The 27,004-nt window shown below is 40.9% G+C and overlaps 2 protein-coding genes and 2 long non-coding RNA genes across 7 annotated transcripts; 2 read left to right on the forward strand and 2 right to left on the reverse strand.

Annotated features, from left to right (window-relative positions):
• Nucleotides 1-2,561: 2,561 nt before the first annotated feature.
• On the forward strand, nucleotides 2,562-4,133 carry LOC127775989 (uncharacterized). The gene is made up of 3 exons (XM_052302303.1): nucleotides 2,562-2,781; nucleotides 2,864-3,034; nucleotides 3,234-4,133. Exons 2-3 carry the CDS (start codon nucleotides 2,890-2,892, stop codon nucleotides 3,878-3,880), a joined length of 792 nt encoding a protein of 263 aa, XP_052158263.1. The 5' UTR covers nucleotides 2,562-2,781; nucleotides 2,864-2,889; the 3' UTR covers nucleotides 3,881-4,133.
• A 5,525-nt stretch (nucleotides 4,134-9,658) lies between these two features.
• On the reverse strand, nucleotides 9,659-12,671 carry LOC127776033 (uncharacterized). 3 transcript variants are annotated; one of them, XR_008018096.1, is made up of 4 exons: nucleotides 12,479-12,671; nucleotides 11,885-12,092; nucleotides 10,623-10,879; nucleotides 9,659-10,405 (listed from the first exon to the last, which is right to left on the reverse strand). It is a non-coding gene; the product is annotated as an uncharacterized LOC127776033 (long non-coding RNA). The 3 variants fall into 3 exon arrangements; XR_008018097.1 differs by having other exon boundaries at nucleotides 9,659-10,138; nucleotides 12,440-12,671; XR_008018095.1 differs by having other exon boundaries at nucleotides 12,440-12,671.
• Nucleotides 12,672-13,020: 349 nt separating this feature from the next.
• On the reverse strand, nucleotides 13,021-13,673 carry LOC127776034 (uncharacterized). Its single transcript, XR_008018098.1, has 3 exons — nucleotides 13,432-13,673; nucleotides 13,227-13,277; nucleotides 13,021-13,105 (listed from the first exon to the last, which is right to left on the reverse strand). It is a non-coding gene; the product is annotated as an uncharacterized LOC127776034 (long non-coding RNA).
• A 97-nt stretch (nucleotides 13,674-13,770) lies between these two features.
• On the forward strand, nucleotides 13,771-25,619 carry LOC127776032 (dihydrolipoyllysine-residue acetyltransferase component 1 of pyruvate dehydrogenase complex, mitochondrial). 2 transcript variants are annotated; one of them, XM_052302350.1, is made up of 20 exons: nucleotides 13,771-13,921; nucleotides 16,021-16,095; nucleotides 16,192-16,248; nucleotides 16,560-16,596; nucleotides 16,657-16,690; nucleotides 17,889-17,938; nucleotides 18,034-18,078; nucleotides 18,196-18,269; nucleotides 20,982-21,051; nucleotides 21,217-21,612; nucleotides 22,482-22,542; nucleotides 22,617-22,661; nucleotides 22,755-22,838; nucleotides 23,515-23,591; nucleotides 23,670-23,732; nucleotides 24,120-24,190; nucleotides 24,278-24,338; nucleotides 24,413-24,473; nucleotides 24,559-24,639; nucleotides 25,174-25,619. In XM_052302350.1, exons 2-20 carry the CDS (start codon nucleotides 16,067-16,069, stop codon nucleotides 25,230-25,232), a joined length of 1,455 nt encoding a protein of 484 aa, XP_052158310.1. In that variant the 5' UTR covers nucleotides 13,771-13,921; nucleotides 16,021-16,066; the 3' UTR covers nucleotides 25,233-25,619. The 2 variants fall into 2 exon arrangements, with proteins under 2 accessions (XP_052158310.1, XP_052158311.1); XM_052302351.1 differs by lacking the exon at nucleotides 13,771-13,921 and adding an exon at nucleotides 15,520-15,747.
• Nucleotides 25,620-27,004: the final 1,385 nt, after the last annotated feature.

A 27,004-nucleotide genomic window follows, 5' to 3' on the forward strand; every position in this document is an offset into this window, starting at 1 on the left:
TATTAAAATATACAACTACTTACCCCTTCTCTGTCACACCCGGAAGTTTTCCCTTTTTCTCTAGTTTCTAATTCATTAAGAAATCGCTCCGCGAAATTATTTAAGTTAATTTGGAGTTAACCCTAATTATTAAATGCATATAATAAGAGGAATTAGTATGGTGGAATTTTTATTGAGTTTCCCATGTTTAAATACGCTAACTGTATTTTTAGCGGAATTTACATAGCAAAGAAATAATTTTAATAAGTCACACCAATTCACAGGATTTAGTTTAATTAAGAAAATTCATTCCTCTCTCTCTTCGGCCGTCGGCAGTTTTTGGCCCACTCCCCCATTTCTCTCCCTCGAGCGCGCACGCCCTTGCTAGGCCGGCCCAAGGCCACAGCTCGCCCGCACTCGACAATGGCCGGGTCACTGACAGGTGGGGCCCACCTGTCGGGCCCGTCCCCTTCCTCCGGCCGGCTGCCCTAGCCGCCGCCTCCTCAGTCATGCGCCGCCCCGCCGCGCCATGTCTCTCTCCAAGTCCCTAACCAACTCGGCTTCCCTCCCCTGCATCTCCCGCGCTGAAACCCCCTCCTATGCGACTGAGATTAAACCCTATCCTAACCGCCGGCCGCCGCTAAATCCGCCGCAAACTGCACTCCCCACTGCTACAAAAAGCATCCCCGTACCTAGGGGTGGAAAAAAAGCTCGGGCTCGTAAACTTAGCTCGGGCTTGGCTCGAGCTTGGTTGGCTTGGCTTGGCTCGGCTCGTAAGCCAAATGAGCCAAGCCCAAGCTTCCTTTTCAGCTCGTTGCTGAAATGAGCCGAGCCGAACTGGCTCGCGAGCCGTTTGTTTTGTCTCGCGAGCCTAGGCCATCATGTATTTATATCGACTATTTTACTTTTTATGGCGTTATTATTTGTCAACTTGAAATTTATCATTAAGATTGTGAAGAATTGAATATAGAAACTTATTTAAATTGTACATGTTGATAATTTGTTCTTACTATTTTTAATAATTACAATATATATATATGAAGAGGTGTTTCGACAGGAAGGCTTGCAAGCCAGCTCGAGCTGGCTTGAGCCAAGCTCAAGTTTTAGCTTGTTTCCCTAACTGAGCCGAGCCAAGCCAAGCCAAGCCTAGTTTGCTGTGACCCCTGCAAGCTGAGTCTCGACTCGTTTCCACCCCTACTCGTACCCTCCTCTCTCTTTTCGCTCGCTCGCTGCTCGCTCCCGTGCCTAGGTCGTCGCCGCGCTGTCGCCCTAGCCACCGCCGCCATCTCCATTGCTCTGGCCGCCGCTCGCCATTGCTAGCCACCACGCCTCGGCAAGCCAACACCGCCATTGGGTTCGTGTCATTGTGGGCCGCCTCGTCCGCCGGTTCGTGACCACCGATCGCCACCGGATCTCGCCGTCACCCCCTCGGCGGTGAGCCGCCATTCATGTTCTCGCCGCTGGCCTCCTTTTCTCCTTTATCTTCCCTATCTAGTCCTCTTTTTCCCTACCTAGGGCCACCATCCTCGTCGTCGTCCTTCGCCGCCGGTCGTCGCCACCGTCGGTGAGGCCCCCTCCTCCTCCACTTTGTTTTGCCGTGTGTGCGCCACCGCCTCGCCGCATCTCCTCGTTGCCACCGCTGCTTTGCGCCGCCCCTCCGCCGACGATGACCATCGGGCTACGCGCTTGGCCATCTCCTCTCGGTCGGGACGGCTGGCTGCCTCGTTGGCGCCACGTGTGTGACACGTGTAGTCACGTGGTACAATCGCCCCCTGTCCTGTGGACTCGGTCCACCGTGGACTCGCTTGCCTTGAGTCACCGACGGGTAGGACCCGCATGTCGGCGACGGTCCATCCCCTCGCTAACATCAGCGCTATCCTTTGTTGCGCAATAAATCGTTTATTTTAATTTTGCTGATAGAAAATTGTTATTAAAACTTTTAAAATTCATATCTAATTCATCCAAGCTCTGTATTTAATATGAAAATTCATATCAAATTCATCCGAGCTCTGTTTATAAAAAATTGTTCTTTATAATATGAATAATAATAGCGCACTCAACACATGTTAATTTCATGGATCACATTAATACGATTGTAGACTGTGTTGATAGTCATGCAATTAGAAATAGCACGGATTTCAATTTAGTAATTCTAAAATTTATAATTTATAAATATATTATCGTGCCCATCTTGCACTCTCAATTTTAGTGTTTTAATTATTATTAAGAAGTTGTAATTGACGTGGACTTTTTTTAATTTGAGTATCTATAATTTCAAAAGGCAATCCACACATTTAATTAGAATTTAAATTTTTACTGTCAATACTAATAGACCGTGCAACGCATCGGTTGACGACTAGTAAGCACAAAACAGGGGATTAACTGCCGTTGTATAGATCAGACAGATAGACGACGACTCAAGATCGAGTCGACCGCATGCTTTTGTGCTTCCATCTATTCCTCTTCCTAGACCAGATAGGTAGAACAAGTATAGATCCCATGCAAAGTCGCTTTTTTTCTCAGCTGAATTGAAATATCTCCCGAAGCATATATTCTGACTCCACTTCCTTCCTTCCTTCATACTCCCCTTGAGCAATGCAATCCATGCATGGAATAATGGACCATTCTTAATGCTGCATTTAGCTACATAGTATATAGGTAGTTAGGCAGCCAGAGACCGTTCTGAATTTCTGAGACTGATACATATTTGATGATTCTCCATCACTAACTATAGCTCACTACTACACATGTTGTAGATTGAGTTCCTTGCTGCACTGCATGTACCAGCTAGCTTAAAGATCAGTAGCTTCACTCGCTTTGTTAGCATTGTAGGGGAGGGATAGTTTGCATATCAATTGAGGAGTTTGTTTGTTCATACAAGTAGGTTGTTCCAATATAGAGCAGGCCGGCATGCAGTCACAGATGATGTATGCAGGTGAGAGGTCGGCGGCGGCGAGAGAGATGGCCATGGAGATGATGGCACCGGACCAGAGGCAGATGGGCAGCAGCTGCTCTCTCTTGGGCAGGTTCATATCTAGAGTCTTCAAGTGCAGAGGTAAGTGTACTTATCACTTCACATATGCTAAATTACTAGCAATAATAATCCAGCCGGATACATATATGTTGATTAATTATATATGTACACATGCATATATGTAAAATTTGCAAGTGAGAATTAATTTCCGATGCAAATTAAGCTTGGCTAGTTGATGCGATGTTATTTTGTGCAAAATTTTATGGTGAAATTAATTAAGGGCGGCAAGGACGCATGCGGGGCGAGAGGATGGACTACTACGGCGCCACGGCCTACCCTGCCGCGCAGACGTGCTACGTCAGCCCGGCCGCGCCCGCACGCGCCGTGGCCTTCGCCACCGCCAACGCCATGCGCCCGGAGCCGATGCAAGCCCACGCCGTGGTAGCCATGCCCATGCCCGGCGCGACGTACGGCGCCGCGTCGCCTCGGCCCGGCGGCGGCAAGCGCAAGAAGAAGAAGTCCAAGAACAAGCGCGTCCGGTTCGCGCCGGCAGGGGCGGAGCCGGTGCCCACCGACGCGCCGCCGCCCGCCGCGCACTACGCACCACCGGCGGCGGCGGCGGCGAGCGGAGGCGGCCAGCTCCACCACCAGCAGCACTACCCGTCCGCCGACGCTGCCGCCGAGCCGTACTCCACGGCGGCGCACGGGCACGGGCACGGCAGGTACGCGTACGCGCCGTCGCCGCTGGCGCGGTGGGAGATGCTGGGCTCGGCGGGCACCCCGCGGCGGCACGAGTACTTCTCCGGCGAGTACCGGTGGTGCTACCCAACGCCGGTGCGCGAGGGCATCTACAGCCTCGCCACGGACGCCAACCGCCTCACCACCATCTTCAGCGAGGAGAATCCCAACGCCTGTGCCATCGTCTGACCAAGAAATTCACAATTGTCAGAGAATAATCAAAAGTTCTTCTTAGGGGACAAACTATATATATATATAACTAGTGATTAGAGGAATATGATGCTTTCAGCGTTTTAATTTGTAGATAAGGTTGGTGACAGTAGTGTGAGTGAGAGTAGCAGTAGTAGCTTTAGTTGGTGAAATGGACCTGTTCTAATGTTTCGGCTTATATTCTCATTGTCCCATGCATACTGGCTTTTGTTAGCACGAGTACTTTTGTTAACCAAGTTGGCAGTGTTAATTAAGTAGGTCTAGAAATAGAATTTGATCAGCACCAACAGTTTTTACCAGGGAGAACGAAAGGATTGATGCATGGATATGATGCTCATTATTCTATACCCATCATCTAATTTGGCCCGAAATTTACATATGTAAAAGGAGATGCTTCGTTATCCCCTACTCTACTCGCAGACTTCATCTGACTTTGCATGATAAAGGCAGAGAGAGGAGCACAGTACTTGGGACTTTGCATGATTAACGAGTAAATTTCACACTATGCCACCTTAAATAACCAAAGTTTTACAATAAACTAAGGCTCAGCCTATATTTTCATATACTAACATCACACATGGTTACACTTCTTTGCACCTTGGACCGGGGTTTACAACATAGATTAGCACACTAATAAGATATGTAGCTGGTTATATACTACATCCTATCAAATAAATCAAATGGGATTTCATTACACCGGGCAAATACCAAATACTTTTGCAGCATACTAAACCCTGCTTGGCACTCCTCTGCATTATAATCCAAAGCTGATTTTGAATTTTATTTTTTTTATTTTAAGATTGGTTTTATGTGTTTTTTTTTTGTTACTTTTGGTGCCCGTTGTATGTATGACTGCTAAGAATACAAGTAAAAATATATATATCTAATGTAATTCTTAAAACTCAAACTTCAAAATTCGAATTGAATTGAGTTGGATTATAATCTAAAGGAGTTCCAAAGCAGAGCCACTGGTATGTTGCGCCAGTATACCTTTCATGTTCTGTTATTTTCAACCAATTTACCTTTCAACATTGTTATGTTGCACCAACAATAATGCTATGGATCTAAACTCTAAAACATCTTTGATAACTTCACCACTAAATATATATATAATTTTGTGATACGGTGCATTAAATATGTAGTTCCGTGAAATGTTTGATGATAAATCTATAGTTTTGTGAAACACATTCTTAAATCTGCAGTTTTTTTCATAATTTAGTTCAAATATATGTAGTTTTACGAGTAAAGTCCATCACTGGTCCCTAAACTTGTACCTCTGTGTCATCCCGGTCCCTAAACTTGTAAGTCGACCGTTCAGGTTCTCAAACTTGTTCCACTGTGTCATCCCGGTCTCTAAACTTGCAGATCACTCGTTTAGGTCCTCCAACTTGTTTAGTTGTGTCACTCCGGTCCCTAAACAGGACGGTCAAAAAACTTTATATCAAAAAATAATTTATAACTTTTTCATGCAAAATCTAATGAAGACAAACTTTATATCAAAATTGTAGCACTCGACGCGACCTACAACTTTGTAGTTGAAAAGTTTTTGAATTAAAACTGTTTAGGGTCCCAAAATATTGTTGCATGTTTATAGATTTTGAAATTTTAATTTTAAAATTACATTTTGGGACAAAAAATGAATTAAAATAAAAAAATTCAACTACATAGTTGTAGATCGCGTCGAGGGCTACAAGTTTGATATAAAGTTTGTCTTTATTAGAGTTCACATGAAAAAGTTATAAATTATTTTTAAATATAAAGTCTTTAGACCGTCCTATTTAACCTAGATGATATTCAAATCTAAGTTTAAGGACCGGGGTGACACAACTGAACAAGTTGGAGAACCTAAATGAGTGATCTGCAAGTTTAGGGACCGGGATGACATAATCGAACAAGTTTGAGGATCTGAACGGTCGATTTGCGAGTTTAGGGATCGGAATGATACAGCGGTAAAAGTTTACGAATCGGTGATGAACTTTACTCTTTTATGAAATTTACTCAAAAAGAAAAGAAAAGAAAAGATGGCGCTAGAGCTTGTCGCCGCTGCTCAGAGAACTTGCGGCGCTGCGACAAGCTCGCCTCTGGCCCTCTGCTACCTTCTGTTTGCTCCTCCGTTGACGCGACCGCTGCTACTTGCTCCGCCGGCACCCCGCCACTGCTTGCTCCGCGGCCAGCACTGCCGCTTGCTGTGCCGCCGTCGCCGCTCATTGTGTGACGCTGAGGCCCTGCTCGCTCCTTTGCCGCCGCTGCTTGCTTCACTGGCTTCGCTGCTTGCGCCGACGACGAAGCCCTCGGTGCCGCCGTCGTCGCCGCTGCTTGCTTGCTCGGCTAGGGTTTGGAGCTACATTTGGGGCTGATTAACAAAGATAATAGTTATTGTTTCCTCATGTAAAAACATAGATAATATATATTACGGAGCACACACACGTGAGCTAGCCGCTACTCCTTCCATATCGGATTTTGGTTGGATGTGACACATTCTAGTACAGTGAATCTGGACAGGCTTTATATCTAGATTCATTGTACTAGAATGTGTCATATTCAACCAAAATCCATTATATTTAGGGATGGAGGGAGTAGTATTCATGTGTAAGTAATAGCGCTGTTTGTAGCAATATTATTATCAAAAAATAAATAAGAATGAGAAAACAAGAAGAAGATGGAACAATAGAAGAATATAAAGTTAAAGTTTTTAGTTTCACACCATTTACTACAAAGAACAATTTTAATAATATTGATATATTATCGATTAATGTGAGTATATACCATACCATGGATCTGAGCAAGCACCCTCATATGTTTGGGCTAGCTAGTGACTAGCCTCCTCTTTTTCTTACTTGTTTCTTTGAACGTATTTAGGTAAGGCAAAATTTGCTACAGGACACTAAAAAAAAATATGTAATTGACTGTGAGACATAAAAAAAAGTAACACGGCTGATGGACACTATAAAATTTGTGTAATTGGCTATAGGACACTGGAAGTAATATTTTATAATTTTTGAGTCAAAAGAGGTGAGAAATTTTTTGAAATGGCGAGATTGCCCCTGACACGAAGCGCTGCCACAGCCTCGTGCACGGCCAACTCCTGCTCACGCTCCATGCCTCCGCCGCCGCTACCGACGATAAGGAGGAGGATGGCGGCGGCGCAGCAGCCATCGTCACTGTGGTGGGCTCTCGACGGACCTGCCAGGGCTCATGCTCCTCCACCTCTCATCCCTCCCTGACCACGTCCGCCTCCGCTCCGTCTGCCGCTCCTTCCGCGCAGGCGCCGCCGCCAGTTACCTCACCAGCAGCTGCTCCCAGCTACAAAAATTTTGTGATTTCGAGTGGGGGAAGATGGCGCCAGGGGCAATTTCACCATTTCGAAAAATTTCTCACCTCTTTTGACCCAAAAATTATAAAATATTGCCTTCATTGTCCTATAGCCAATTACATAATTTTTGTAGTGTCCATCAGTCATGTCACGTTTTTGCTGTGTCTCCCAACCAATTACATGTTTTTTGAGTATCTTGTAGCAAATTTTGCCTTTAGGTAGGCAAAAGATGTTTTGTTTTGAATAAAAAAAGAAAAAATTTAACTAGATTATATTTTTAGAGAGAAAACATCGTGTGCCGCTGACTTTGTCCATGTTCTATAATATGCCACTGAGTTTGTTAAGTTCTACAATATGTCATTGTATTTTGCTTAAATTCTATAATATACCGTCACCGTCCATTTAGATTCCGGTAGTAATGTATAATTTTGTCCTAATAATTGAAATATCCCTAGGAAAAAAATTCCAAAATTTGGCCGAAAATTACGAAATATCATATTATAAACTAGGCAGAGAAGTTGCCCATCTCAAACTTTGTAAGTTTTACAATCTGTATGATAAAATTGTACTTCCTCCGTTTCACAATGTAAGTCATTCTAGCATTTCCTACATTCATATTTATGTTAATGAATCTAGATAAATATATATGTCTAGATTCATTAACATCAATATGAATGTGGGAAATGCTAGAATGACTTACATTGTAAAACGGAAGGAGTACAATGCTAACGGAGGTTAACTAGACAACGATGGTATATCATAGAAGTTAAGCAAAATGTGATGCCATATTAGAACTTGACAAACCCAACGACATATTGTAGAGCAGGGACAAAATCAGTGATACACAATGGATTGTCTTTATTTTTTATGGTTGTTCGGTTAACTACCTATCTACTATGATGCGGTATTTTTAGAAAAAGTTAAATTTTATGGTCCACATCTTACACATTAAATTACATACACTTATAATATAATTTTCAAATTATAAAATGCCCTATTCTCATTTTATAGGAGAAATATGGAAAAATGATTTATTATCTATTTAATTATGAGAAAAATATTCGTCCAAATTAACATATATGTAGAAAATAAAAAACAATATGAAAGAATTATGGATATACCTACTAATGTAGTCATCATATATCATGCAATGAGAAAAGAAGACCATAGTCGAATGCTTTATTATGGAGCAAAAATGATGGTATTATTTTTATCATCTTTTAGCGGAATCTATCTAACCATAATTAATCAGCCCGTGTTAGTAGAAGTCTGTATCATCATGCATGCAACATATCATGAGATTATTAGTTATAGCTAAGTTCACCGGCCCAACCATACTTAGCATTTCACGAGACTATCGGGTAATGGACAATTATCTTTAATTCTGCTAGAGAAAAAAAAAGTACTCTCTCCGTCCCATAAAAAACCAACCTAGGATTGGATGTGACACATCCTAGTAAAACGAATCTAGACATGCATATGTTCAGATTTGTTGTACTAGAATGTGCCACACCAGTTTTAGATTTGTTTTTTTTGACAAAGGTAGTAAATTACAGTCCATACTATGTATTCTTAAAAATTCTTAAAAGTTTCCATATAATGTTATTCTTTAACCATTCTTTTCATTTAAACAATAGCTAACTTTACATTTCAATTTGGACCACCTTATTCTATCCATCTCCAAGTTCGGTGACTCAGCAATCACTCCGCACATTAACTCTCTCTCTCTCTCTCCATTTTCTTTTTCCCTCCAACAGTTGGATAACCAATAGATCTTGCAAGGAGCCTGGATATAGCGCCTTCGCTCTTCGTCAGCTCAGCTCCTGCCTCCCAAAGTCCCTACAAACCTAACATTCCCGACCTCAACGGCAATCATAACAACCGATAGATCTTGCAAGGAGCCTGGATATAGCGCCTTCGCTCTTCATCAGGTCAGCTCCTGCCTCCCAAAGTCCCTATAAACCCAATATTCCCGACCTCAACGGCAATGATAACAATAGTGTGCATCACGATATGAGAGGAGAAAAAGACATGTCGGCTACTAGAGGGTAAGGCTACACATGTAAAGGCAAAGCGGAGGAACAATGGTGGCTCATGGAGAAAGAGCGGTGATGGTGGTGCGTAGAGTTGGCAGCGGTTGCTGGTGGTACGAGGAATTTGTTGTCGACACAATCGTTTAAGTATTGATGATATGTGGGCCACCAATTATATAAAGAAATAGTACTGGCTAGTTTTAAAATAGTAAAAATATTGAGATACTAGTTTGATGCCCGTGCGTTGCAACGGGTCTTAAGTAACGTGAAAACACAATAAACTTGTGCATTACTGTTCTGTAAATGTATTTGTGAATACAATAATAGTTACTTTAAAAACATTCAAATGATGTCAATCAACTATAACACTATGAATTGGACAATCTAAATTGCAAAGCATATACAATGGATTTAAAAATTGATAATAGACTGCATTTGGGGAGCGAATTATAGAAAGTATGCAATTAGAATATAGTCAGATTGTATGGCAAACAAAATTTTGCAGTTTTATGGTTTGGAGCTAAAACTTGGGCTTGTGCAGGCCTGCGTTTTGAGATAAATTAAGCTAGTAATGTGTGATGTCATGCATAAATCGTTCTAAACTTTAATAGTCTGAAACTTGCACATGTATTAATTCTGAAATCTGAACATGGCGTGCAATTTCTTGTCAACCTATCTGCACAGATAGCTCCCATCCACTTTGAAGGAAGATCTGACGATGATATACTACAGTGCATCTATCACTGCATATTAGTTGTATAACAGAACACAGGTGAACCCACAACTGCATGGATCAACATCCTCCCGTTCACCGAGATGATCTCCAAGCTTTATCAAGTCCCATAACTGAAGATGTCCAAATCTGGCACTGCAGCTTATACTATACTATACCTGTGTATCACGTTCAAACTATGATATATCAGATCATAACATCAGATACAATTGTTTGAGGGAAGCAAAACAAAATAGCAAATCCAGGATTCAAGGGAAAATCCTGATACAGTACAGCGCAATGATGCTATTTCATCTGGCTAACACCAGCATCCATGACTTTTAACCCATGAACAGAGGCAGACCAGCTCAAATTTACAGCATATCCCAGAGTCTGATTACATATTTTGGATACATAAACTCCTGCTTATATCCCATTCCTCCAAGCTGATTTTAGTGCATGTGTTTAAAACCATGAAAATAAGAATCAAGTCAAATAATAACCATGAATATAATTTTCAAACAATCACGAAAGGATCTTGAGTATAATACATCTATGTAAGTGTTGTTCTTGCTAGCTGGCCCTTTCACCGTGATAGCAAGAATCGATGGCAACATAGAATTTTTTTTTTTATAAAGCAACAACTAAAGAGTTTTTTTTTACCTCAAGCAGTGGAGGCAGCCATTCATTAAGTTTTAGAAGAAGCACAAGTACACGCCCTTGTTTACCTAAGTATTGGTGGGAACAATATCAAATTCATCACAAAGAAGAAAACAAAGTGCTTGTAGCACCCCCTTCACTAATAACGATCGACATAGCAATGCATGGTCATGTACTCAGTAATAAGGTAGAAATTTTATTCAACCAGCTTCTCGTTGAAGTTCCTCACCTCCATCCTTGACCACCGAAAAATCAGATGCCTGTAAAAAACAATAAATGGTCAGCATGGTCAAAATTTCTTATCAAGGCAAAACACTATAATGAACATATAGTGGGCAGACTATTGTACTCATGTTGACCTACGCCTCCACACCATGCCGCCTCATATCAAAAAAATGTATTCATTTGTATGACAATTGCGCACTACATTTCTGGGAACATCAATAAGATATTAATATTACCCTCATTCAATTCATATCCACAGAAAAAATAAAGAATCTCTGCATGTCCATTTTAACAAAATGATTAGCTGCTTGCTCATCTTGTTCTTGTAAATAGATTATGAAATAGGATGAAATTCATCCTATTCTGTCTGAGAGAGGCAATAGAGAACTGAGGATATACAAAATGATATGAACATGTTAATTTAGATTGCAGCACTAAAACACACTATATCTAGTGTTGTGGCTGTCAATAACCACCTAACATGTTCCTTATGGAATTGGAAGCAATGAACCAATGAGATCAAATCAGTGGTGGAACAAAATTAGTTTATCCTAAACAGTTATAGGAACAAAACTATATATAAATTATTACTTCTAGAAGCAACCAAGTATACTTTTTGAAACAGAGTCTTGCCATTTTGCCATAGAAAGTGTGCTTTAGTAGCCCTTCAAAAATATTTTTTCACTTATCCAGTATGCATACTGTCAGTTGAAAAGAGTTCATTACTAACCTTGGATAATATTGAAAGCACTATTCAGAAAAGGTTAATCTTTTAAGTGAGGATGGATTATAGTTGGACTAACCATCTTCCTTTGTCATTTTGATAAAGTATAGTTTAATTGTTGTTGATCTACCGTGTCAAATATAGTGCACGCGACATCATGTAAAGAATACAACCTTACCCTCTGAGTTGCCATTCAGGTAATTTCTCATATATTTATTCTATTAGGATGACTTTCAACTTTACGTGATGCTTCAACATATATTAATTGTTATTATGAAGATAAAACATGGCAGCATATGCATTCAGCAGAACTTACCTAGAACTATATTATATTGGAGAGGTAGATGGCATGAGGGATGAGTCTAGTCGCCAACCTAGTCGCGTCCAGCCGGGATCGATTCGCAGCCGCTGGGGAGAGCAGAGAGGCGATACGGTGTGCGACGGTGGTGGTGGTCGAAGGGGAGAGAGCGGAGCGGAGATGTGGAGGAAGGCGTCTACTTTGAAGCTGCTCAATCAATTTATCCCTAGACAATTCAGAGGAACCAAAATAATCATTTGTAAACTGAAATGAGATTAAAATGCAGATGGAAACACACAGACATATCCAAGGAGTAGATGCTATAGCAGAAAAAGACAGATTTTATAACGATGGCATCAAATGTACTGACAAATATCCACATATGAAATGCATTCTCCATCAGTTCAAATTACCTCAACACTGTATAGAACTATAGATAGAGCCGCAAGAAAGCATGCATTTTTTTTCCGTAAGAGACAGATGAACTATTCAGATATATAGGGAGGATTTAGCACTATTAGACGGTAAAACCAAACAATGTCCATCAGCTTTAAGTTAGGTTGGACACCATACCAGGTGGAGGTGTAGGGGAGGGGGGAAGCAGGTGGCTACCGTCGATCCGGTGGTGGCGCAGGTGGAGCGGCAGCGCAGCCGACGGAGGAGGTCGGTCGGAGGATCCCTATGACGGCGCAGGTGGAGCGGCTGGCGGCTCCTGTCGATACGGCGGTGGCATAGTTTGAGCGGCAGCGCAGCCGATGGAGGAGGTCGGAGTGCGTAAAATTTCAGGTCAACACATTGTCCCTCATCTGGCAAGCAAAAGCATAAAAACTTTATGTATAATATAAGCAGTAAAACTGAAACAAAGATAGAAAGCAATATGAACCATGAGTATGTCTAGAATAACAGAGAAACCTACTCAGATTTGCTATTTAAATTTGGTTCAGATAAATGCATATTACAAATAATTAAGGGAGGCAGAGCTGAGGCAAGCTTTAGCTAACAGGTTATTTCTACTTGATTGCAACGTCAGTATCACCGCGAAGAAATGCTCAGTATCGATAGTGAGCTGTGAAGCCCAGCATCTCAGAAATCAGGGTACATTCGATGTCATCCAATGGAAAATCGCATCAGTTGTTCAGAATTTACAGCCGAACCTAAGATTTGGAAATAACAGCCTCAATCTCCTATGGGGAAAATCAGTAACTCCATTTGCTTCAAGTGACTCTAGCATCGGTCTCACTGAAATCAACAAGGCACAGATCGTTCAAGCGTAACAAAACCAAAGCTATTGCAAGAACATACATAGATTGAAACTGAAAGGGAGAGAAGATGAAATCTAGGGTTTGGGTAACAAACACACACCTCGAGAACAAACGAATCGAAACTTGTCTTGTCGTTCTCAATCCTGCTCCTGTGAGGAAAAAAATCGAACACCCGATTAAAAGAAAGCAAGGCAGGAGGCGCCTCGCCCACTCCACCCTGCTCGGGCGACACGATGGCGAGACAAACACTACGGCAAGGGCATCCGCGGCGGCGCGTGAGGGGAGGAGAGGAAGAACAGATACCTGGGTGGGGCGTCGGCGGAGGCGGTGGACAGGGAGCTCCGCGAGCTCCTCCATCCCCGGTGCACCACCCTGCCCCCTAGCCAACCCTCCACATACCCGGGAGGCGGGGTGGATGAAGGGAGCGCGACGGCGGAGGCGAAGAGGAGGTGGACGCGGCGTCGGCGGTTGGATCACTAGCACGATCTGGCCTTGTGGGGAGAAGCGATTCGCGCGATGGGCCGATGGGGTCGCGCGTGCGATGGGCTCCCTCAACACCGTCCGATCTCCCGATCCCACGGTTAATAGGACGTGTGTCTCTAGTCTTAGTGTTAAGTAGAGAAGGGCGGAGTATCGCGTAAAAGAAAAAGAAATCTCCCGTCTCCTTCTCGTTGTCTCCTCCGCTCCTTCTCGCGCCGCCGCCGCCAAGACGAGTCGCGTCGCGGCTGAACAGGGGAGGGCCGGGCGGCGATCTCCATCTGGCGAGCAGCGGAGGGGAGGGATCCTGATCCTGGTGCGTCCTCTTTCTGATTCATCTCTCTCTCTCCCACCCCACCCCCACCCCCACCGGGACTGGAATTTGCTTGCGTTCGTCAACCCTACTAGCTTCTCTTCTAGATCTGGAAGAAGCTCTTCTCCTCCTCCTCCTTAATTTGATAGCCTTAAACCTCTCTTAATTCATAATTCAAGTAATAACAGTTTGTTTCTTCACCCAAACTTAGAACCCCCATTTGGATCCGCCCCTGTTCTCTTCTCTGTTATATATATTGCCTTCTAGAAAATATTTTTTTAGAAAATAATTCAGTGTCCGCTCAGAGACCGAGCACCCTAATAGGCAGAGGTCGAAATCTACCAACAAATGAGAGTTGGGCTGTGTTTAGTTCGTGTGCCAAAATTATTTTGAAGTATACAGACACACATTTGAAGTATTAAATGTAGACTAATAACAAAACAAATTACAGATTCCGTATATAAACTGAGAGACGAATTTATTAAGCAGGCTCAAAAGATTCGTCTCGCAATTTACATGCAAACTGTGCAATTGGTTTTTTTTCGTCCACATTTAATTCTCCATGCATGTGTCCAAACATTTGATGTGACGGAAAAGTTGGAAGTTTGAAGAAAAAATTTTGAATCTAAACACGGCCTTGGTAGGACCAAACCTACCAACAAAAGCTAGCGGCTTGTCTCACATCAAGTACTGGTCATGCCTGGTATATCTGCGAAAAGGTTGGTATGAACAATCTCCACACAAATGTTATCAGCTTGATCACCTAGTATTGTGTCGAACGGGTGTCCAATATGCTTGTAAGTTGGTTAATAAGGTATGTGAAGTTATGCTAACCGCATGAGATACACAACTAGTAACCAATTCAAGTGCTCCTAAAAGTGGTCAAGGTCCTCGTTCGTACCTCGACCAGAGATTGTAGTGATCCTCCCACTTTTACGAGTGGTCGAGATACAACTACACCTGGTCCTTGTTCGACAAGAGATAGTAGTGATCCTCCTACCTTTACGAGTGGTCGAGGTATGACTACACCTGGTACTCGCTCGACCAGAGTGTTAGCGATCCTCCCACCTTTATGAGTGGCTGAGGTAAGACTACAGCTGGTCCTCATTTGACCTATAAATACAAGACCCCAAGGAGGAGAAGGAATGGGGCCAATACAAGAGAATCCAAGACAATCCAACAAGCCTATATATACCCAGTACATAGCTACAAAAGCCGACAAGAGGGATCTAGAGCTATCTCCAATATTGCCAAGTTCTTATTTGAGAAAATGGACTATTACTAGCCGTCGAACATATGTCTCCAATATCGCCAATATTAGATTAGGTCGTTATCAATATTGTGTACTCGTGTGATATTGATATATAATGGCAACACTGGTTTCGATCAAACCTGTATAAAAATCCTTGTCTCCCGTTTCTTTTACCTCAATCTCGCATACGTTGTTGCCTGCGAGCTCAGAGGCGAGCGAGAGGCATACTGTGCGCGACCTCGGTCGAGTGACAGGTGCTAGGATGGACTAGGGCTGAGATTACGCCCCTTCATGCCTACAGAACAAGGGCCCACCCGACCCACAGGAGGATGGGCCAGGTTGTTCCTGTCCAAGCCCTCCACCCTTAACAGCATCTTGTGGAGCGGAGGACGGGTTGCGCTTGGGCCCTCGCGACCTGGCGGCACAACGCGGCCTGCGTTGAGGGGCCCAGATCGGCACAAGTCCCAGCCCTACCTGGCCACATGTTCTTCTCAAGGGTCAAGCCTGACAACAGACAGATCACACTGAGATTTCCAAATCCGGTGCCGCTGTACCCCGTCTCCGCTAGCGCCACAGGGTGAGCATCCAAGTTTTTCCCCCTTCCAGTTCCACCGAGGCACACAACTCGAATTCTCCCTCTTCCTCTCCTCTTCGGCTCTTCCCTCCGAAGTGGTTAGCCCCGAAGAGATCCAGCCAAGTAGCTTCCTTTGGCTAGCTAGGAAGTAAGCCTAGACCTGGCTCGCTTAGATTATATCCCAACTCCTGCTTTGCCGCATTCTTCCATGCTAGGGCGATCCCCGATTGGGGAGGTACTAACCTCTTTTTTCCTGCCATGTTTATCTTCTGTCAGGATTTTGGGCAAAGGTGGGGGTGAATTTGCATGAGGGTTTTGGTTGATGGCGAACATTCGGGCTCTTCTCATCGGGTAAGATGTGGATGCTATTCTACCGATTTATGGTAGGATAGTGTTTATGTTAGGCGATCCACTGCTTGATGATTTGCGCGTGTTGACATCCCGCAGGTTGGTACGTGCCAGGGGTTCCTTGGTGGACATTGGGCGATGCGTTTCTTCTTCAAGGTATAACGTTGGACGATTAGTCGCAAGATTGTTTTGTTTGATTGTTCTCCTGGATCCGTGTAGAATTATTCAATTGTTGCTGGTCTTCGTGTGAACACCAAATTCGATGCTAGGGTTAGCTGTCAATCCTGTGTCTAATATGTTCCAATTCATTTTGGTCTTTGAATTACATTATTGAATATTGTTGAATTGGGATGCCAAGTTTGGGGCATGTGCTTGGTAAAATATATTGCGAAAGTTGCAACTGCTTTATTATGTCGTTACATGTAGCTTTGCATTGCACATTTTTTGACAGAATGTTTATCTTCCAGGCCTTCATATCTAGCGTCACTGGGCAGACATTACAAGGTTAGCCAAAAGATTTATCCCCTTCTTATCCACAGTGTAACTTATATGCCATCTTTTCAGGTTCCCATGGAAATTCGTTGGTTATCCTCAACAGGTACATCATGTTATCCCATCCTTCCAATATATGGCATATTGTAGTATGCATATTGCTTCTTTGGTGTGGATGTGTTGAAATAGTACATCCCTTGGATAGGTCGTTGTATTCACAGGCAACTATAGATTATACAAGACAGAATATTTAATGGCTTATGGAACTCTGTGCTCTCGTCATAGTGCAATTGTTGGAACTTGGAACTTATCTCCTCATGGCTTGCATCAATTGAATATGTGAAATGTATATATTTTATCATAAATAACATGGACATGTGAAGTTTTACTTGTTTATTTGCTTCTTGTTTGTTCCACAACATTATCAAGAGAAAAATCTCACTTGCCGCAAAGAGAAGTTGGTATGCTAAGCAAGACATCCATTTGTACATTATGATACGATTATTCTAATTAGCGTAGGTTAGTTGATAAAGTACATCCATTTGTAGAGTTAAGTACGCAATCCGTAAGCCATTAATGTATCATTCTATTTCCTTTGCACATTTATGTGGTGTCTTTAGTGTTCTGGAAGCAAACAACACGGAAGCAGCGTTAGTTTTAAACTAATCGACTTCCCTGCGCACCTGCATGGCTAGGTATATACATGTTCTTTTGTATTTGAAAATAGAGTATGTATTTCATATACAGCTATTGGGCCTGCTCGGCTGCTGTGGCAGCAGCTTATTGGGCTGCAGCAGCAGGCCATGGGCACTGTTTCTGCATGTAGCAGCTGGATACGTCCCACAGCACGTGAGCAGGGCCCTTGTGCCTAATGCTGTAAATACAAATAGTCTTTTTATTGGAGAAAAAAATAAAGGATTTGGATCCCTAAGGATTAATTCCTATGAGTGTCATTCGGTTTGTAGGAATGCTGTACAGGAAAATCAAAGAAATTTTCCTTTCCATAGGAATTTTTCCATCTACTCAAACCTCTTGGAAAAAATCCTATGGATTGATGTGTACATGCATTCCTATTCCTCCACTTTTCCTATTCCCATGGGTTGAAATTCCTCCAAACCGAATAAGCCCTGAAGATGCTAGTATAGTTTGGACAGTTCACAATTAACAGTGCATACCTTTTTTCCTTATATCATATTATTATGTTGGTTTCTAGACCTTGAGAGTGAAATTTGAAGCCTTTTTCTACTGTTATAATATGTAATACAAAGATATCCTTTAAATATATCCTTAACTCTCTCCAACAGGGTTTCCTCCTCATCTGGTGGTTGGGATGCCTGCATTATCCCCTACTATGGTAAAAACATAAGCATCGGCATATTAATATTTACTGATGGCTCATTGTGTTCCCCCTTTCTACATCATTGGCAATCTAATATATTTTTTCATTAGAATCAAGGTAACATTGCAAAATGGAGAAAACAAGAAGGCGAAAAGGTTAGGATTTTGCTCTGGGATATTTCATAATAGAATTGAAACATCTTGTTTCCAATTCAGAGTTCTTTATTTCTTTTTATATATTAGTTTCGATCAAAAGTTATCTGTTGTTTGCAGATAGAAGTTGGTGATGTGATCTGTGAGATAGAAACTGACAAAGCTACGCTTGAGTTTGAGAGCCTCGAAGAGGGGTAATGTCCTTTGTTTGAGCTTTGTCTTTGGCTTGAAGCAAGATTTCCATGTTATTTCCTTAAAATCAGTGCTCCCTCCGTCATAAAATATAGCAACTTATAGCATTCAAAATTTGTCCCAGAAAAAGGGACTGAACTCGTTTAATCGTAGATCAGAGATTATCTGTATCATCTTCTTTGTAAAAACTAGTTAATTAGGTATTATCATCTTCTATAAACTAGTTATCTATGGCAGAGATTATCTATATCATCTTCTTTGTAAAAACTAGTTAAAATCAGTGCTCCCTCCATCGTAAAATATAGCAACTTATAGCATTCTTTGTCCCAGAAAAAGGGACTGAACTATGGCAGAGATTATCTATATCATCTTCTTTGTAAAAACTAGTTAAAATCAGTGCTCCCTCCGTCATAAAATATAGCAACTTATAGCATTCAAAATTTGTCCCAGAAAAAGGGACTGAACTCGTTGATTATTCTAGTAGCTTAAGCACTGAAATGACTGCGTCTTCAATGGCTCCAGTCCAAATATTGTGCTGGTGCTATAAACAGTGGCAAATGAGAGTAGCCTTTGGTGTTTAGCTGGAGACCATGTGCTCCTCCTACGGTTGCTTACCCTGGACGCATAGGGGCTGTTTAGTTGCCACCCTGATGCAAATATGCCTGGCCAGAGCCAAGCCTGAGAAAACAAACTTGTTTGGTTGGTGCCTTAACTCCTTCATACCCAGCCTGGCCTGAGCTCTCTGGCAGATTCATTAGCCTGACTGAGGCGATGAAATTTGGTGGCCTGAGCTCCATGCAGCGGCAGGCTGAGCAGAGTGCTTCCATGAGTACTACTGTAGTTGACTAATCTCATGCTGCAGCTGGTTGCTTTCTTTTATATGTATCATGCACCTAGACCAATAGCTTTTTATTGGGAAGTGTACTGGACTGGTTAAAATACTACAGGAAAAAATAATACCTAATTAATACTTACATTTTTCATGTACATATATGGATCTACGATTAAACATAGTTTTTACAAAGAAGATGATATAGATAATCTGTTTTTACGACCAAACATATTTTTCTCAAGCATATGCCTCATGCATGAATCATCCAAACCTACGCAACACTCAGCCACCTATTTTTTTAGGGATAATGCTCAGGTTGCCAACTAAACAGGCCCTTAGTTTGTTTCTGGGTGATCTGGTCAATTAACACTGTGGTGCGTTTTCTAGTTTTGAGGGTGTTTTTTAGGGGCCCCTTCTTGATCCCCCTCCGCCCTTTTGTATTTTTAAATTATAATGAACTGCGGTTCTCCTGTGTTTTGTAGGAAAAAAAATAACTTCTCTGCTTACTCCCTCATCTCAACCAATAACAATTATCCCCCATTTAATTTCACCCCTCCTTAATCTCTGTGAAACTCTGGAAGTACTTATATTTTGGAATGGATACAGTAGTATTTATCCAGTATGTAACAAACTAAATGTTGTTTTTCCTAGCTTGTACATATACGTTGCTAAGCATGAGTCTAGTGTTTTTTGTAGCTACAGATAAGTGCTTATCATTAGAATTCCCATTTGGTGATAGAACATGTTATGATTCTCCCAGAATAGCATTGAGATATTACATATTTTTCTAACTTCCACTTTATATGTACGTCTTATAACCCTTCTGCCTATTTTTTTCTCGAAAAAAATCTTTTGCCTGTTTCTTTATGCCATTTGGATTGTGGGTTAGAGGTTGGGAAATGATGGTTCTAATGGATCTGCACCCATGTTTAATTGGAGGAATGGGATATGCTGAGGCTCTGGGAAACGGATATGGAGACCTAATGTTAGTGAAACGGTGATCTGACAAAAGTGCTCATTGTTTCGTCCAATATACCGTTGCGGAGCCATTATCCTATCCAACAGCTACTGCGTAATCAAATTCCATTCCCAGCGTGCCATTTGAAAGAACATAATGTGTGATTTACTGGTTAACTAATCCAAACATGTTGCTGTTCATCCATTCAAGTTTAGCCAATCTATTTTTCTATGTTGAAGCGAATTTGAGAAGATATATTCCTTTATTTCCCTCTTTTGTCATATGACATGGAAATGGGCAGCATGTTCACAGTGCAATTTTGTTTAATCTATTCCATTACAGCATGGGAATAACATGACAGATGACAGATCACAGTTATATGTAACTACCTGCATACCATGGTTGGCTAACATGCTTTACATTTTACAAAATGAAACATTGATGTTCTTCTCCTAGCCTCCTAGATGTATTGTGGATTTAGCTTTGTTATGAGCTTTTCACACTTGCCTTTCTTTTGTGACACTATCTTTTCTTATCGTGAATATTTGTTTAACCTGTGTTGGAGGATATGCATCTTAATTCCTAGGGCATCGGAAATAGACTAGAGACCCATGGAATGTACATAAGGAATACGCTAGGGAATATGCCATGGATTATACACGTAATGTAAATAACTACCCTTGTTAGGGCCATGCAAGCGAGGAGCAGAATGAGGATTTTCCCTTCCCCCAATCTCTCTCTCTATATCCATGGATGAACCCTGGGGGCAACACACTCTTTACACAAAAGCCGTTTTCACTCCTTGTTCTCTTCCCTCACTTGGTTTCCTAAGACTAATGGTACCCGTACCCCGTTTGTTGTTTATGCAAAAATAATCTGTGCGTACCCTTTAAATTTCTGAGTGACTATTTGTCAATGTTACAGGTATCTGGCCAAGATCTTAGCACCTGAAGGTTCAAAAGATGTTCAGGTTGGACAGCCCATTGCTGTCACGGTATAGCTTCATTTCATTGAACCGTTCATTTCTATGTCTGAATCAACTGCTTATTTACACCATTGGCTTGTGTGCATTTTCTTTTTAATTTGGCCATGAACTGTTTACTCATGCCATGTTCTTGCAAGCATAATGTCATACTAACTATCCACAATCCATTGGAAGGTTGAAGATCTTGAGGATATTAAAAATATACCTGCTGATGCTTCCTTTGGAGGTGAACAGAAAGAGCAGTCAATTGCAAGTGAAGCACAAAAGGTTGAAACGTATGCTGCAAAAGAGAGCTCGATAATAACCCGTATAAGCCCGGCAGCAAAATTGCTTATCAAGGAGCATCGTCTAGATCAGTCTGTACTGAATGCATCGGGTCCCCGTGGCACTCTTCTGAAAGGGGACGTTCTTGCTGCATTGAAGTTGGGTGCCTCCTCAAGTTCAACCAAGCAAAAGAATGCTCCAGCTGCACCATCATCTCAGCCAACTCATGATTTCCAAGCTCAATCAGTCACCATTCCACAACAAAATGATGCATACGAAGATATCCCCAACAGTCAGATACGCAAGGTATTCTTTGTTTCATTATTTTTATGATAACAGACATCATGAAATATCTAGTCACACTTTATGATATCTTGTGCATGTGAAGAAAAGCTAAAAGACTAAAAGCATGATCCAAGGCTGATCTAATGGAAATTAATTTCAGTTCATTAAGTCTAAAACGTCAAGAACAAATTTTCATACTACTAGGTTATTAATATATAATAGCATAGTTTGTCACATTTTGAGTTGTTAAAATGTTGAAATGGCCGTTAGGTCATTGACAGGCTTGCAATCACCTTCGTGAGGACATGGTTTTGCCCTTGCCCATGCCAAACTCTGCTTATCCCCCATCTACCTATAGAGATGTCTGTAGAGTGGTGTAAAGTTTTTTTTGAACAACTATGCATAACTGGTACAGCCACTGGTCACAAAAGCATGCCGTTTTAGATGTCGGCATTGTCTGAAAATGCAGCTTTGACCACTAATTTCTCTTGCCACATATTTGTAAAAGTTAAAAGGAAATAATAATATTTGGAAATTATGTTTTGAGACAATCTACATGTGATCGCCATATACATATATGCAATATAAATATCTAAGAACAAATTGATGTTTAAACTTTGAAAGTTTGATTGGAAGCATATCCCCAAAGACATTATTTTGACTAGTGGGAGTAATAACTAGAGATTGGCTTTGGCTTTGTGCTTTCAGGCGTCAATTTTATAGCCTTTTATCATTAATTCATTTTCTTTTCTTTTTCTCATAGTTGCCTTGTTGAGCCTTTAAGAAAATGAACTTGCTTAAGTTTGTGTTTATAGCATTACAATGCATAGTGAATGATGCATCTTCTATTCTTGTTCTCAGTGTCCAACAGGTTCTTTTTTATATTGTAGGTGATTGCAAAAAGGTTGCTTGAATCAAAGCAGACCACTCCACATTTATATTTATCACAAGGTGTGTATTCATCTAATGCACATTTTGCAATACCTTGGTTGTGCTGGCATAATTATACGTTACATTGTTGTCAGATGTTATACTGGATCCCTTGCTCGCTTTCAGGAATGAACTGAAAGGTGTGCTATTTATCTTCTTTAATTTGATATATGAAGATTGGTTAGCTAACCTGAAAAGGTTTTTTTTCTTTCTCATGCTTTCTAATATTTCAGAGCAACATGGGGTTAAAGTTTCAGTAAATGACATTGTCATAAAGGCTGTTGCACTTGCCTTACGGAATGTACCAGAAGCAAATGGTAATTCTTATCTGAATTCATGCAAATGTGAAACTTGGTGGTTGTGTTACTATATCTTTGATTGTAATAGCAAGCATATCAGGTGCAAATCCTTGTTACCCTTCTTGCTGTACATTTAATCTCCACACTGATCTTGAACAAGTAATGACAGTTTTCAATCTGTTTGATCTTGGAGGGCTCATGCACCATCATCCGTAGTTATACTTCCAGCATTATTGTTTTTACATATGCTAGTGTCGATAATGTCACAAGATCCACAAGATCAAAGTCAGTGAACATGAATCATTCTCAAGTTGTTAGATGGCATGCGATGGAGATTTGCATGTTGGCACCGAGAAGGCGCACATGATACATCACCGTTGGAATACTATGAGCTATACTACTGGCAGTTCACAAATAACATGGTGGTACTGGTGGATATAGGCTAATTTCGTAACAGAATGGCAAAGGGTAGAAATACTATCACCTGACTACAATCATCTCAACCACTATTGATTTGCACCGCCCGACCAAACGGATGAATCCAACGATGTCATTGCATTGGAATGTTAGAAACTTAGAATTTTTGCTGCAAATGGACTAACTGAATATTCAATTTACACATAGTGGTTTAAGTCAACTTCTTTGTTTGGTCTAATGGATAGCTCATCATTATTCTTTTCTCATGAATTTCCAGCATACTGGAACAATGACAAGGAACAAGCCCAGAAGTGTGTTTCAGTTGATATATCTATCGCAGTTGCTACAGAGAAGGTATTAAAATTAAAAAGTACTGTTTATAATTTTTATTAGCCTATCCATGCACATTAACAATGACCTTTGCAACTTTAGGGCCTGATGACTCCTATTATAAGAAATGCAGATCAAAAGACTATATCAGCAATATCCTCAGAGGTATGAGAGAATGTTTAAAAGGTTCAACCTGACTGTCATAGTTTCAGAAGTTCTTTAGCATGAAATGTCACAGGCACATGTAACGCTTGTAATCAACTATCTTAAGACATGGTCTTGGAATGATTTAGAAATGTAAAATCTGTGGTCAACAGTTTTCATAGATACCTGACTGCTGGGACTTTCTTTGGAAAGTTGAGAACCATTTCTGGAAAGACCTGGGTTTTGTCTAGTGGAAGACAAAAGTCTTTGTATATGAAAGGCAGGACTATAAGTAGATAGTTGCATCTCGCTATCAGTTATCATATATTCCTGATTTTCGACCTTTAAAGTAGTCTTCATGTTTATGGTTATGAGATATAATCAGTTTTCCTTTCCCCATCACTGTAGGTTAAGCAGTTGGCTGAAAAGGCACGTGCTGGGAAGCTTGCTCCTAATGAATTTCAGGGAGGGACTTTCAGGCATGTGATATTTTACCCTTTTGTCATTGCTTTTGGGAAATCCTGTACTGCTGTTGATATTTGAATGTTTTGACATTGCTTCTGCAGCATCTCAAATTTGGGAATGTACCCAGTCGACCACTTCTGTGCAATCATCAATCCTCCTCAGGTTCTACCTCCTATCCTTCGATGCAATGGGATCCTTGAATCTGTGCTGATAATTGTTACTGTCATTTTTCTCAGTCTGGAATTCTTGCTGTTGGGCGTGGTAATAAGATTATCGAGCCTGTGGTGGACAGTGATGGTACATTTCCTTGACCATGTGTAATTCCTTCTAAAAAACAAATGCTTTTGTATTTTAACTCATATTGATATGTCCACTTGTTCAGGAACCGAGAAGGCTACAGTGGTTACAAAAATGAGCTTGACATTGTCCGCTGACCATCGTGTATTTGATGGTCAAGTAGGAGGTACTGATATCCTTAGACCTGTAGTTTAAATGTTCAATTAGCCATCATTGTTTTCTCCTTTTATTTGTTTTAAACATAAGAGTAAATTTCACAAAACTACAGGTTTTGTTGTCCAAGTTGCAGAAAACCACACATACTTTGACACTTGGCACTCAAGTACATATATTTTGGTAGTTTAGTTTCACAGAACCACAATATCAATGAATGGATTAACTCGTGATATGACGTGGCTGTTCCACTTAGGACAAGGACGTGGCATCCTATTACCAACCATCGCACGAAATTAATAGGATGCCTCGTCCTCATCCTAGGTGGAACAACCATGTCATCTCACAGGTGAATTCATTCATTGATAGTGTGGTTCTGTGAAACTACACTACCAAAGTATATGTACTTGAGTACCAAGTGTCAAAATGTGTGTGGTTTTCTGCAACTTACACCATAAAACGTGTAGTTTTGTGAAATTTACTCTAAACATAATCACTGATTCCATCTCTTAATTCGTCTTTCCTTTTTGTTTTTCATGGGAAGCAGGCAAGTTTTTCACAGAGTTGTCACAGAATTTTGGTGACATTAGGAGACTGCTATTGTAAATGAAAGTTAGTACTAATCGTGCTTTCAAATATTCTGTTGGAGAAAGGTTGGCCAAGAAAAATCTTTCCCATGCAGCTCGGAGCTTGGTTGCTTCACCTCCAGCCCGTACAAAAGTAACCAATTATTTTTTATTTTCTTAATAAGGTTAAATCGGCATTTCCAAGTATTTTTTTTTCTTAATTAATAATACTGGGATTAATGCCCCAAGAATTTTGCAGATACAGTGCCATTTCGTCTTTATGTGGCTGTGCAACATTTAATCCTTTATTAGATCCCGTTGTTTCATGAGTATTTCTAGCTGACGGAGCTCGCTCAACATTTTTTTTCAATGATTTCTGATACACATTGCAGCAATAAGAAAATGCTATATTTTTGAAGCATCATCATCACATTCTTTTCAGTATAGCTCCAGTCTTATAATTCTTGCGTTCTTTAGCTCTTTTATCGATTACCGAGCGATGGTTGGATTTGTACAATCATTATTTGGAAGTTTTACGCGTGCCAAATGTATCACGGTATTTCACGGGGTAATGAGAATAATATATGTTCCCATTTTGTCTTTTAGTTGGTTATTTTATTACTTCATCCGTTTCACAATGTAAAACTTTCTAGCATTGTCCATATTCATTTAGATGTTAATGAATCTAGACATATATATGTGTTTGGATTCATTAACATCTATATGTATGTGTGCAATGCTAGAAAGTCTTACATTGTGAAACGGAGGGAGTAGCAATTTTCAAGTGGTGGCGGAGCTCGGGCGATCACGCTTGGGAGGTTGCTCGGCCTGACAGTTAAATCTGGCATAAACGAATAGTATGCACCATTTATTCATCAATTAGAAGTTGATCTACATGATCTCTAGCAGATTTATAACTAAGGCTATGTTTGGATAATGGCTTAGTTTGAATAATGGGATGGGAAATCTTATCCCACCTTTTAGAAGGATAACTTTTAATCCTAGCCGTTCATTCTTCATATCTCGTTTCATCTCAACCCTTCACTCATATCCATATTTCAATCCCATCCCTCTTAACCTATTATCCAAACAGTGCCTAAGAGTTTATATCTATCGTCTATCTCAAAAGGTTGAGCTATCCGTATTACTGTGGCTCAAAGCCCATGCATCTACATATCTATCGTCTATCTCAAGAGGTTGAGCTATCCGTGTTACCGTAGAAATAATACATAACTATCGTCTATCTCAAGAGGTTGAGCTATCCATGTCACTGTGGCTCAAAGCCCATGCATCTACGAGTATTTAAGAGGAATGGAACAGAGGGAACGAGATGTGTGCAGAATTAACAAGAAAAATCTTCACCTCCTGATCTCATTCTGATATTCTTAAAACAATCATCTACTCCCTCCGTTCCAAAATATAAACATTTTTAGCATAGTAACAAGTCAAACTTTTTAACTTTAACTATTGATAGCAAAAGAATAAAAAAGATCAATCATGTAAATTGATGTTACTAGATTTATCATTAAACAAACTACCATAATATGCAATTCTTTTTATTTGAAACACCTCATTTTTATAAATATTGTTGGTCAATATAGCATCTCGAAGACCGTGTCAGAGTCTAAAAATGCTTATATTTTAGAACAACGGGAGTATTTAAAGTAATCCCATGATAGTACAAGTTGATTAGCAAACCCTACTAAGAGCATCTTCAAAAGACTATTCAAATTGGACTCTCCAAACATCCACGTAGCTAACTATCCAAATGATCTTTTCACAAAATACTAGATCATGAGTGACAATGTACCC

The sequence above is a fragment of the Oryza glaberrima genome, chromosome 6 (genome assembly GCF_000147395.1).
Source record: "Oryza glaberrima chromosome 6, OglaRS2, whole genome shotgun sequence".
In the NCBI taxonomy this organism is placed as follows: Eukaryota; Viridiplantae; Streptophyta; class Magnoliopsida; order Poales; family Poaceae; genus Oryza; species Oryza glaberrima.